General features: G+C 47.1%; 1 protein-coding gene across 2 annotated transcripts in view; it reads left to right on the forward strand.

Annotated features, from left to right (window-relative positions):
- The first annotated feature begins 1,748 nt into the window (after positions 1-1,748).
- The window catches only part of ARPC2 (actin related protein 2/3 complex subunit 2), a 32,513-nt gene continuing 20,416 nt past the window's right edge, over positions 1,749-13,845 (forward strand). The window contains exons 1-3 of one of the 2 annotated variants that reach the window (XM_039494742.1): positions 1,749-1,898; positions 10,712-10,746; positions 11,910-12,022. In XM_039494742.1, coding sequence (XP_039350676.1) covers positions 1,825-1,898; positions 10,712-10,746; positions 11,910-12,022 — 222 coding nt within the window. In that variant the 5' untranslated portion in view covers positions 1,749-1,824. The remainder of the gene's footprint in view (positions 1,899-10,711; positions 10,747-11,909; positions 12,023-13,845) is intronic. The other variant, XM_039494743.1, reaches the window with a different exon arrangement.

The following is a 13,845-nucleotide window of genomic DNA, read 5'->3' on the forward strand; positions in this document are numbered from 1 at the left end:
ATCTAGCCCACTGTTGTGTCTTCCAATAGTGGCCAATGTCAGGTGCTTCCGAGGGAATGAACAGAACAGGCAATCTTCAAGTGATCCATCCCCTGTCATCCACTCACAGCTTCTGACAGTCAGAAGCGAGGAACCCTCAGAGCATGGGGTTGCATCCGTGACCATCTTGTCTAATCATCATTGATGGACCTATCCTCCATGAACTTATCTAGTTATTTTTGGAACCCTGTTATAATTTTGGACTTCACACAATCCTTGACAAGTTCCACAGGTTGACAGTACACTGGGTGAAGAAATACTTCCTTAGGTTTGTTTTAAGCCTGCTGCCTATTAAATCATTAGGTGACCCCTGGCTCATTTGTTATGTGCAGGAATAAATAACACTTCCCTATTCACTTTCTCCACACCAGTCATGATTTTAGACCTCGATCATATCCCCCCATAGTCATCTCTTTTCCAAGCTGAAAAGTCTCACTTTTTTAAATCTCTCCTCATACGGAAGCTGTTCCATCCCCCCAATCATTTGTGTTGACCTTCGTTGCACCTTTTCCAAGTCTAATATATCTTTTTGAGATGGGGTGACAAGAACTACACTCAGCATTCAAGATGTGGGCATGGATTTATACAGAGGCAATGTGATATATTCTGTCTTATTATCTATCCCTTTCTTAATGGTTCCTAACATTCTGTTCATTTTGACTGGTGCAGCACATTGAGTGGATGTTTTCAGAGAACTATCCACAATGACTCCAAGATCTCTTTCTTGAGTGGTAACAGCTAATTTAGACCCCATCATTTTGTATGTGTAGTTGGGATTATGTTTTCCAATGTGCATTACTTTGCATTTATCAACATTGAACTTAATCTGCCCAGTCACCCAGTTTTGTCAGATCCCTTTGTAACGATTCATAGTCCGCTTTGGAATTAATTATCTTGACTAATTTTGTATCATCTGCAAATTTTGCCACCTCACTGTTCACCCCTTTTTCCAGATCATTTATGAATATGTTGACCAGCACTGGTCCCAATACAGTTCTCCATTCTGAAAACTGTCCACTTATTCCTACCTTCTGTTTTCTGTCTTTTAACCAGTTACCAATCCAGGAGAGGACCTTCCCTCTTAACCCATGATAGTTTACTTTGCTTAAGAGCCTTGGTGAGGGATCTTGTTAAAGGCTCTCTGAACATACAAGTACACAATACCCACTGGTTCCCCCGTGTCCACGTTTCTTGCGCCCATCGGCCCCAAAAATTCGAATAGATTAGCTCCTGCACCAGCCCGTCCCCTGCACTAATCAGGCTCTTGTAGGCTCAGGCCCCATGCACTAATTCGGATTCTGTAGGTTAGCCGGGATCCCGTTCACACCAGCCCATCCCGTGCGCTAATTCGGATTCTGTAGGCTAGCCGGGATCCCGTTCACACCAGCCCATCCCGTGCGCTAATTCGGATTCTGTAGGCTAGCCGGGATCCCGTTCACACCAGCCCATCCCGTGCGCTAATTCGGATTCTGTAGGCTAGCCGGGATCCCGTTCACACCAGCCCAGCCCGTGCACTAATTCGGATTCTGTGGGCTAACCGGGGTCCCGCGCGCACCCGCCCAACACCCGCCCCACGCGCACAAACGCCACTACCGGCCTGCGGGTCGCGCGCATCTGCCCGCCTCCGAGCGGAAGTGACGCGGGAGGGGGCGGGGCAGAGAGCGGAAGCGGCGGCGCAGGCTCGGGCGGGTCCCCGGTGCGCGCAGCGGGCTCGGCTCCCTCCCCGGCCTCGGTCCCTGAGACCCCGCCCCGTCCCGCCGGCTCCCGGCCCCCCGCGGCCCCGCCATGATCCTGCTCGAGGTCAACAACCGCATCGTGGAGGAGACGCTGGCGCTCAAGTTCGAGGGCGCGGCCGCCGGGTGAGGGGCGCCGGGGTGCGGGGGCGCAGTGTGTGAGGGGCGGGTGAGCGGGGGCCCAGAGCAGCGGGGCGGGGCGGGGCGGGGATCCGGGCCGCGGGGAGGCTCTGGCGGAGCCGGGGCAGACGCCGCCCGCCCGGGGTGCGGCACTTCCGCAGCCGCTGGGGCCGCACCCTCCCCGGAGGTGGGTGCGAGGCAGGCGCCGCCCCCTCCCTGTGCCCCGGGCGGCTCCGGCCCCGCACGGGGGAACCTGCCCCCCCCACCCAGGGGCTGTTCTGCGGGGGAGCGGGTGGGTCTCCGCCGAGCAGCCCCGGTGCCACCTGCCCCCAGTTAGCTGAGCGGTAGGGCCCGGGACTGCACGGGCCACCGGCTCCTGGATCCCCGTGTCTGGGGCCCGGACCCTGGCCTGGCTCCGCTAGAACATGGGGAGATCCGGCCCCGGGCAGCAAGGGCACCTCCAGGCCCCTCCGCACACAGCTCCGGTGCTCATGTGGGTGAGGAGACAGGGGGCTGATTTGTACTGAGACACCGTTACTGATACAGCCCCTAGTGCGGATGCAGTTATGCCAATAGAAAAGTGCTTATACCGGGGTAGCTTAGTCCCCTTCCTGTATGGAAATCTGCTAAATGAGCACTTTTATATTGGAATAGCTGCATCCACCTCTGGGGGCTTGTTCTGCGTTATACTGGTATAGTTAAAGCCGTCCAACCCTTGTCTACACAAGGCCCTAGAAAATCAGCGTTTGCACAGAAAGCATTGGCGTTGTCTCTGAAGTGCACTTCCTCTGTTGGTGGGGTGGAGTTGCCAGCCCACTTTCTGCACACTCACTGTGCATCATGCAGGAACGCTTGAGAGGCCCCGTGTCAGGCTTGAGGGAAGGGACCTAGCCTCATGTCTTTCCACTTCTTATCTATTACTCTAAGGTTTCTTTGAAGAGACTTGCCTTGTGTGTGCAGAATAGTGGTAACCTGTGCAAAACGATATGCTTTTTCCAACCCCCCCTCTCCCCAGCTTTCAGACATTGAATAGACCCTTACACACTAACATGCTCATCTTTCATCCTTGTCCACTTCTGATAAAATAAGAATCTGAATAGCCACCTAGCTTTGATCAATCCCTGATTAGTTTTTGTAGGCTGTAGAGTAACTGCAGTTCTAAACAAATTGCTTTTCTCCTTACAAGCGTCTAATGCAAGGAGTCTTGCCAAGACATGGCAACCACATTATCCACATCGCCCTCAGCTGACCCTGTTAAAGCGCAGCTATTGCCTGGCCTGGGTGGTGCAAAATATTGTCTGTGAGAGGTTGTCTCTCAAAGTTTCTCATTTGCCATGAGGCTTCATACTGAGGAGCTCTTCCTGTTGGAGGCAGCTTGGAGGACATGTCACTGTTCTTATCTAATAAAGCTATTACAGTCGAGGTAGCAGAGTACAGCCTTCAGACATTCTGTTGCTTTATACCACTAAAATCACCATGTTGCTCGTTCTGTAACAGTTGCAGGCCTGCAGATTTCCATTCTACTCTACAATGAAGCACACATCTGCATTGACCATACTTGCATGCAATACCGACTGTTTCTGGATTTCAGTGGCTTGGTTTGCTGATGTGGTCTCTGCCTTTACTTTATTATAATCTAAACACCACTTTTGTTTTTAAAAATGTATCAAATAGACTTTATTTCTGTATAATCTTTGTCCCTTGGTCATGGTGATAGAAGAAGTTGTAACTTCTGCATTTTTTTCCCTAGCTGACACTAAGGCATTCTTGTCCAGGCAAGCACAGGGCCAAGACAAGGATCTGAAACATGCAGGGATGTATTTTTCAAGCTGTCATGTTTCTTATAAGTCATATGGAGTGGGTTTCAGTCTATGCCTTTATTAATGTGAGCTGAAATCCAGCTTAGCTCCAGTTTAAGATATGTTTATAGTATCATTGGTGTACATAGCCGGACAGTAAGCTGAGAAATATCCAGCAGAATGTGAGTTCCATTTACTCCCATGGAAATTACCATTGTGATAGGCACCTTAAAAGACAGATTAATAGCACTTTACAGGATAGGACCTTATATGTCTCTTAAAAAAATCTTTCCTTTCCTCTGGAGGATTTCAATTCTTGCTAAGAATTTACTGATCTGGTTTCATGTATTGCTGAGCTCTTCATTCTCACTCTAACCATGAGAGCTGCCAAGTTGAATGAGGTTCTTGATGGTTCATTATATCCACCCACCAGTATGCAAGAATCCCAGAATGTCAAGTCCTGGGTGTTCTTTATAAAGAAAAACCCATGCAAATGACGGAATCTATGACTCCTTTGGCAGCCATGCCAAAAATGCAGCCATGCCGTCTTTCATGTTGGGTTTATAGAGCCTTTAAAGCTGTATCCACACAATTTATTGCCCTTATTACTTCATACATGTCGCTTTAACTCCTCTGTTGCTGGACACTGTCGCATCTTCTGCAGCAGAATGCTTCAGCATTTGTGCCCTACAGTGAGAGCAGCCCTGGGAGTAAAAGTGGTTACTGTTAACTATCTGCGTTTGTCCTCTCACCTTTAAAATGGTTTTAGAACTGTTGGAACTCTGCAGGATGTCGTGGTTGGGAGTTTCTCAGACATGCTTCTGTTGAATAGTTAAATCCCTAAATCATTTGAGCAGGAATTGCAGCAGAACCAGGTTGTTTGATTTGGACACATTTAGAACGTAAGCTTCTCCAGGCATACACCATGTCTTGAACAGCACCGGGCGCACTCTTGATGGTTAATACAGAAAAATGGGGGTGCTAGCCAGAGAACTAAACGTTTAGCCAAAGATAGATATCGAATTGATAGCTTGGATCCCCAGGCAGTCCAGGGAAGGCTTCCAAGAGGTGCTAAAGCCTGGACTTAACAATTGGTTCTCTCATGGAGTTCCCCAGCAGACAGCACAAGGCCAGCAAGGTGAATGCTTGCAGTGTGTCTGCTGCGAACCAGCAAGGAAGTGCGTGTGGTTATGGTGCTATATGTGACGGAGCAATGCTCCAGATACGGTTCTTTGGCTGTGCCGTCTCCCAGTACTCTTAATGCACTGAACGTCTGTCGTGCCTTTCAGTCAAGGAGCTCAGGGCATTTTATGAACAAGTCTCATACCAGGTTCATTTCTCCACCTTATAAATGAGGGGAAATGCTAGGATGGAGAGGTGACGTGCCCAAGGTCAAAGAGTGTCAGAGCTAGTAATAGAATTCAGAGCTGCTGACTCCTGGTCTCCGGCTCTAACCAGTAGACCATGCCTCCTTGCTTTGATCCTTCCCTCGGTGTAACGCAGGTCATTGTAAGCTGCATCAGGCATCATGAGATGCTCTCTTACCCCTCTTGGGTAAACCTGTACATAGACCCCAGTGATTGCAAAGTGATGCTCTGTCCTTTAAGGCAGCGGTTCTCAACCAGTGGTCTGCAGCTCCCTTAGGGTTCTCGAGCCCTTTCAGGGGGTCGGTGGGGCCCCACTGCTGAACCCCCGAACCCCGGTGGGGGGGGTTCCCCCACCAGGCTGAAGGCTCAACTCCCTCCTTCCCCCCACAGGGCTGAAGTCAGGAACCTACATGGGGCTGAAGCCCTGTCCCTGGCGCCTCCCTGTGGGGCTGAAACCTTGAGCTCCCCTTCCCTCCCTGAAGTCAGAGTGGCAGGGAGCTGAAACCCCAAGCTTTGCCTGACCCCCTCCCACTGAAGCCGGGAGAAGTCAGGCTGAAGCCCTGAGCCCATAAGCAGAGTTCAGGGGGCATGAGGCTGTTGCCTCCCCCCAAATGGCAGTGCCTTACCCAGAGTGGGGCAGTCCTGGGGGCACCCACCCTCTGGCCAGATCCTAGGCAGGAAGCTGGAGCCAGGCAGTGAGGGGCAGCTGCTCCTCTGGCTGGTGGTGCCATGGAGTGGGCAGCCGTGGCATTCCCCCATCTGCTGCTGGCAGTAGGGTTTGCGGCTGTTCCTCAGCTCCCAGCCCCCTTTGACTGCTCCTGCAGCTGGTCGGGGTTACCCACATGGGGACCTGGCTCTGGGACCGGCAGAGCCCTCGGAGAGCAGCCACTGGCACACAGCCCCAGACAGGTGGGTGGCCTGCTGACATGAGGTGCAGGTGGCGCTCCCTTCCTGGACCCTGCTGTGCAGAGCTGGCCTGAGCCCTGCTGCGCCCCCCCCCCCCCAAAAAAAATAGAAGTCAAACTACACCTATGCCCAAGGGTTCCACCCTTGGCCGGAGCCCTGAGTCAGCCCCCGCTGGGCCTTGGCGTTTTATAGCATGTTGAGGGGGGGCCTCAGAAAGAAAAAGGTGGAGAACCCTGGTGTAAGGCTTTACACTCTGAAGTTGTTCCTTTTATCCTTCAGAGTTGGAGATTAGAATACCTGTGCAGTGCATAGCTCTGCCAGTACCCTCACTGGCCTTCACTGGTTGGGCCAGGCATTTTAATTGTCAGCTGTGATCGTCTAGTCAGACTATCGATGCGATTACTAGCCAAGTCTGCATTTGCACGTGCTCTTGATTAATATAGACGATGAGAGGACAGTTTGAACAAGATTTATAATTATCTTTCCTCTCTTTTTAAAAATTAATTATTGCTACATGTGGCTGTGAACATTTGTAGCCTGAGTAATGAAGCTGAGGAACTTAGCACTTGTCCGAGTCAAAGCTGAGGAAGTGCTGTCAGATGAGGATTTGCTGTTACGTGCATGTTGGATGCTGCAGATCTTCTTGACGCTATAGTTCTGCTAGGGGTGAAAAATCTGATTTGCACTTCAACACACATTAGGTGGAGTTAATGTAACATGCTTCTAGACGAGCCAATGTAATAATCTTCTAGAAAAACCAGTTGAGGGGGGAGTTGAGCAGGAAGAAATTGTACCTGCCAGAACCCTTTTTGTATTCTTGCATCTAAGCACAGAGCAGATGTTCTTGATGGGGGATTTAGTGCATATTTGATTGCATGTGTGTGGTTTGGACTTGATTAATATTAACATTGTTGGGAAATGGACAACTGCCTTTGGTAGGAACTGCTGCCATTTTAGGTTCAGGGTTCAGATGGATTTGTCAATCAGGTCTGTCTTGTATTTAGAGTTGGTAACAAAAAGGGAGTTGATTGAATTATTTTTGGTGTGGGAGCCTTTTTTCTGTCTCTTTTAGGGCAGAAGGTAGCAAAAAGACAAGAGTGTTGTATTTTCCCAGCTCAGGTGAACTTGAGATAGCAACACAGGGATAAAGAGGAGCTCATTATTCACTGGAGCAGAAGACGGTGTAGTGTCTGAAACCTTGCGGTTGTGGAAAAACTAGACAGGCTGACATCAGAGAGAGCTGTGTTCATTGGGGATAAGTGAACTCCAGTTCAGTGCCAAATCGAGTACACTTGATTTTGAGGAACATGGTTCCACAATGTTAAGACTTCAGAGGGCAATACGTGTTTACAGGCACAGGAAGGGAAAGCTGATGGTGGAAGAGCAGGATGCAGCGAGAGAAGGTCTTGGGTGGATGATGTGATATTCTCCATGGATCAAAAGGACTATTCATCCACAAAGACATGAGCAGAGGCTCTAGGGGCTGGGCTACCATGGTTGCAAACCTCCAGTAATGGAGATGCCACATAAGAATAAGGTTCCACGGTGCAGGCCACTTGGATATGCAGTGATGCTGTAGGTGCTATACTGTTAGCTCCTGCAGTTGTGAATTTAAAGGAATCCCTTACTCAAGCAATGTGATGTATTTAAATGTAAGAATCTGAAAGGAGCTTTTATAATGGATTTTGCTAGCAATCTGCAGGAGAAATGCTGGATGCTCCTCATCTGTGTGACAGGGACTAGTGATCCCAGCTACTTCACCTGTTATATTTGGAGCCCATTTTAAATCGATAGTGTTGTGTGAGCACTTCCATTCTAATCCCCCGTTTCCAGTTGCTTGTACACTTCTGAAACGTTTAGCTGTGGGGCTGAAATATTTTTAGACTTGATCTCTAAGTTGAAATCTGGCAGGGAAACTTGTTGAGAAATGCCTGAGAGTATTTCTTTTTCTACAGCTGTTTAGGGCGAGGTGCAAAGTAAATGGGTAGGGGCTCTACTCCCTTCTTAAGCAAAGTCTTTGCCTCGTTCACTGCACGTATTGTGCATAACATACTTTCCCGGACTCTGGTCCAGCATGCACAAGAGTAGTATACAGGAGCAGAAGATGTTACACTTATAGGTAAGATTCTAGAAAATACTATTTCTCTGAGCTTGGCAAATGGTGTGTGATCATGTAATTAAAAACTGTTCTATTACCTATGCATGAGAGGGCAGAGTTAAGGTGGCATGTGCACCCTTAACTTCAGTATTTCCTGACTCTGGGGTGTGTAAGTGTACCACCTTAAAGTTTCCTACTTGGACTTTTGCTGAAATATTGCTAGTCCGCAATGTGCTATGCACATTATTCACAATATTTTGCTCCTGGCCACTAGGACCCCTTTGCTATTATGTTCATGGACCTCCCTTGAGCAGAACCACCCTGCCAGTCACCTTAAATTGTGTGGGGAGGTGATATGCACCAGTGGAATGTTTGTTCATTAATTTGATGTGACTTGGGAACTGCTCCCTACTCCAGAGCAGAAGTTATAATATAGAAGTGCCTTCTGAAGTGGAGTGGGAAGCAACTTCCAAAGACCCGGCTGGGAGCAGAGATTAGAGAGAGAGGTCAGCAAGTAATAGTGTAGTGATTTTTAAAGTAAAAGATCTGCCCCCAAGGCAACTTGCATCACTTCTTCCAAGTGTTGTGTTATCTTTGCTGCTGCAGCAGTGCAAGAGATTGAGACTCTCCAGTTTTGTAATGAAGGAGGCTATTGCCTTTCACAGCTGCTAACTTACAGAAAGAAGTGACATCTCATCGTCATGACATTGCTAGTACCAGTGAGGGCTGGATAAGCCCACCAAATCTACTTGCACTTAGACCTCAGCAAAGCAACTATGAGTTACACTCAGCCCTAGCTTTAATGCCTTTCATTGCATCAGTCTTGCTGTATGTCTGTGCTGAGCTTGGCACACCTTGCTGCATTCCTGGGTCTCCGCAGCAATGATTGAAATGGAGCTGTCTGCAAACAGAGCAGATGGCAGGGCGAAGCAGTGGCTTTTATCATGCAAAAAACCCATTAACATTGTTCGGTTCTGAAACAAGGGATGAAAACAAATTCCAAACCACTGCTGTCTCTCCAGCCTTTATGTAATTTCCCCGATATGCTAAGGTGTGCCTAGCAGCTGTAATTTCCCCAGTATGCCAAGGTGTGCCTAGCAGCTGTAATTTCCCCAGTATGCCAAGGTGTGCCTAGCAGCTGCCAGTGTGTTCTTGCCTACAGCGAGCAAGATTCAACGAAAGAGCAAACATCTAGAGTGGGGCAACCTGGTTGGGACCACAGACACCCTGAAAGGCCTGTTTCTGTAGATGCCAGCTTGATTTATTTGCTGAATTGGGCCTTTTGCATCATTACTTTGATACATCTGGGTGAGGACGAAAGCCAAACGCCTTCACTTGAGGTTTCTTTGGTCCTGATATTTTAAGCAGTGTTTTTCATAATCTTATTTGCACCCAGTCCGGTAGTGGCTACTAGATTCTCTTTTTAAAATAAGCAGACATATACCACAAAATGGATAAACGTCAATCCCCACATTGTATGCAGTGTTGTTGTAGCTCTGTCGGTCCCAGGATATTGGAGAGACAAGGTGGGGGGAGTTAATATATTTTATTGGGCCTACTTCTGCAGTGTAGAGCTCTGTGTAAGCTCAAAAGCTTGTCTCTTACCAACAGATGTTAGTTCAATAAAAGATATCACCAACCCCACCTGGTCCCTCTAATCTCCAAATTGTTTACCCTGTTTGTCCCCTATAGAATTCCCTGCCCATACCTTACTGCTACCTTTGTATTTCTTCCCGTCAGAGAATGGCACCTTAGTGGCTATGGTTTCAACAGCACCTCTCAGGATGCAGAGGCAGCAAGCAAACCACTTCTCATGGATCATAGCAAGTTCACCCTTCATAAGCACTCGGTTCCATCAGAGTAGTTAGTGCCAGTTTAACTCCCTCGCTGGAGAAATGCAGCCTTTCAGGGGTTTGTTGTTAAGCCTTTAAGCTTAGAGCATCTGAAGGTAAAGTGAAATATTTTAAATGTTTAGATTTGTTTAGGATCCTAAATTACAAACAGAATGCCTGGGTACAGTTTAAATGTATATGATGAAACACACATTTGAAAAGCTTCTTGTTCTGTTCACCTACCAGGATCCAAGCTCAGAGGAAGGGTCTTTCTGTGGCATCGCTCACACCTAAAGTACTGTAAGGGCTGCAGTTCCCTGCCATGCTTTACATGGTTATGATGATGTCCATGGTTGCCGGGGGACCACCGACTCCGGAACTGTCATCTTGGGAGGCTAAAAATAAATAAATGTTTGCTTTTAAAATGCATTTCTTAGTCCTGATAAGGCTACACATGCATTCTGAATTGCTTAGGATCTGAGACTCCGATGCAGAATTCCGGTATCTATTAATAGACTATGAATAATATCATACTAAAATGGCAAGATTGTTTTCAAAAGCTGGGTATAGCAGTTGAGGTAAAATCATTGCTCACCGTGAGAGTGATGGGGAGATGGCGAAGTACAGAACTCGTCAGTAACATCTTTCCTAATTGAATAGTATTAAGGAGTTATACAGTTGGGGCTTTCAGGAAAAGCCACTTCTCGTAATCAGAAATGTGGACATGTTGCTTTTTAAAACGAGGAAACCCATGTTTCTGTACAGTTTTAAGGGGCTGTGATTTGATTTCTGACATCCGATGTTTTCTGTTCTTTAGGAACAAACCAGAGGCAGTAGAAGTAACATTTGCAGGTACGTTTCACAACATTTTCATCTCCTTTAAAAAAATTCAAGCTTGTCTGGCTTGACTATCGCAATGTCTGGTGTACTCAAATTCACCTAGCACCACATGGAGAGGGTTGTTTAATCGACAAACCTGCGCCTTTATGTGCATGTGCCACACAGTATATTTAGTAGGCTTTCCTGTTGGCTGAATAATTTAAAGAACTGTGCTTGGAATTGGTTAGGCTCTTTTCTCCGTCCATCCTCCTCACCTGATGCACTTGCCGGTGACAATGAATTAAATGGCCACAGCACTTCTAAAGTGAATGAACTAAATGGTTGTAACTTGTTTGCCCTATGTGCCAGGATGTTTCATGCCCATAATGGCATGTGTAATGAGGTATGTAACACCCATCTGGATACAGCAGATAGGAGTCTGATTTAGGATGATAAGCACTCAAATGGCCAAGATAAACTGAAAGCCTGTTCCCTGTAGCTTAGTCTCCAAGGAGATGGGATTTGATTTGAAAACTATAAGTGAGTATTCATCATGCAGTTCAAATTTTAGATTCCAATTACCAGTTAGAGTTGTACTGCTCTGTGGAGAAACCCAACTTAAACAGAGCTTTTAAATTAAACAAAACAGAGGCCTTACAGCCCATTCTGCCTTCTGAACCAAAGCGGGAGCCTAGAAAGAAAACTGCCCAGGGACTCTGCTACTGCACTGACTGCTCTCTGCTTAAGCACTTCCTGCTGCTCTTCGGGCTTTCGAATTCCCCTCTTTCAGATATTTGTAACCCACATAGTGCAGTGTGTGTCAGACATGTGGGTGCCCATGGCAACCCTCAAGCCAAGTGGAGAGACAGAAGTTAACCATCTCAGAGATCTCTTCGGCTCAGTATGCTTGTATGGATTCAGGATGTGGCAAATTTGTCAGTGACAGTTGAAACAAGACTGGGCTAAACTTTAACTTGGGATACAAAGTTGTCAGGGATCATTGGAGTCTTCGTTACTAATCTCCAGTATTCCTCATAACTTTCCTTAATTACAGACTACTGTGCTCGAGGGCCAGTAATATGGGAGATCTTTATACCATACAGTTCCTATTTTGAAAAACTTTAACATTATGCAATGCTTTGGAACTAAGAAATTACATGAGTTCCTAACCTCCCTCTCATCTGCTTCCTTCCAAGATTTCGATGGAGTCCTTTATCATATTTCCAACCCCAATGGAGACAAGACGAAAGTGATGATCAGTATTTCTCTGAAATTCTACAAAGAGCTACAGGAACATGGGGCTGATGAGGTGAGCGGCCACATTTCCGGTTTCCCTCTCTTCCTGGGATTGTAGTCCCTGATCCTGCGCACACTTTCTATTGTATGTACTTAACTTGACTACCGTGAGGGGTCTCACTGACTACAATGGATCAAGATCCTACCAAGGCCCTACGGGTTAGAAAAGTGTCTATAAAGTTGCACCACGTAATAGACACCGTGTTACTCCCATCGCCAACACAGAGTGCGCACAATTCCGGAAGAACAGGCTAAATTCTGTTCCTATCGATATTTGATAAGTTCCAGTTAGAGCCTTTGTTACTGATGAGAGCATGAGAGGAAGAAGAGCACAGCTGATTTTTCAGATTCCCCTAATGGCGTGTAGGGCACCAGCAGTTAGAAATATCCTCCTGTAAACTGAACTTGCTTGCTAAGGAAGTCACAGTGTGAATAAATATGGAATCCCACAGTGTTGCTTTTCTCAGTCTAACCACGCTTTAAAGCAAATGAAAGGCTGCCTCGTTCCGCTTTCGTAGCAGGTTTAGTTCCTGTTCAACTGTTCTTATGCTGCAGAGAGCCATTTATGGTAGAAAGAAAAGGCCTTTATGAACATCTGTGCGTTGTGGTTGGATCTTGAAGCAGGAAGTATGACTCAGTTCCTGAATTAGTTTTCAGATCTCCTCCTGTTACCTAATGGGGTTCATGCCGCACGTCTCAGCAGAGAGACATGCAGCACTTTACCTTTGGGTGTCCTCTGTTGATTTTTCCTGTGAAAATAGGGGGAAATTGCTCATAATTCTTGGAGTTACTTACACATGACTGGAAAGTGTCTCCAACCTAGAGAATTCCGAGAGTTTGAATGGTCAAACAGTGCTCGTATAAGTACGAGTGATTTGATTAGTGTGTTACTGCCTTCTAGTGACATTGCTCAGGAATACTCCTTTTGCTTAGCCATGGGGTGCAGTGGGAACTTACTGGGAGCCAGAGGACCACACTTAACCAGTGTGTAAAGGAGCAGGTTGATGCTGCCCTTCCCTTCAATACAGAAGGTGCAGCCTGTGGAAACTACAGGTTCCCAGAAGCCTTGTCTGCATTTAACTTTTTATTAAAATCTCCCATCAGTGCAGTCCACTAGTGATCACAACGCTGGCAGTGCTGGTGTAGACCAACTGCCAGCATTTTTACCCCATGTGGCTTAGAGCCGCTCTGAACCAGGGCAGCCCTGTCCGTAGTAAATATGCCAAAAAACGATGCTGACAATTGCATTACAGCGCTGGTGAGAGATTTTAATATGAAGTTCTGTGTAGACGCAGCTGGAGCGTCATGTTCCATCTTCACCCACGCAGCTCTGTGGGATCTGTAGTCTCTGTGGGCTGCACTTCCACGTGGAAGGTTAGGGCCTCATTTCTGGCTCCTCCAATATAGATTCTCAGTGTATTTCTTCAGTAGAGGGAGAATTACAATATTTTTTAAAATACAAATATCCGTGTTGGTTTCCAAATCACTAACTAAATCCATCACGCGCTTGTACTTGGAAAGGACAATTCCATTTTAAAGTAAAATCATTTAAATAATGAGTTTGTCTTTTGCACTGTGGAAAAGACTAGATTTAGTGTCCCCTGCTGCAAGTGATGGTCTTGCCAGCCCCCTCGATGGCATGAGAAGTGCAGAGTGGCCGTTCCCATCACAGCTTAAATATCTGCATTGTCATCAGCTAATCACTGAATGTGGGTGTCGGCATGCAACAATCACTTAATCCTTGATGCAAAGTCCGTTAGCAGATGGGGTCAGCTGAATGTCGGTTGTCTCCTGTCATGCAAAATCAGGGCCCTGTGCACTAGGTGGCATAATGGG

The sequence above is a fragment of the Mauremys reevesii genome, linkage group 11 (genome assembly GCF_016161935.1).
Source record: "Mauremys reevesii isolate NIE-2019 linkage group 11, ASM1616193v1, whole genome shotgun sequence".
NCBI classification, from domain to species: Eukaryota; Metazoa; Chordata; order Testudines; family Geoemydidae; genus Mauremys; species Mauremys reevesii.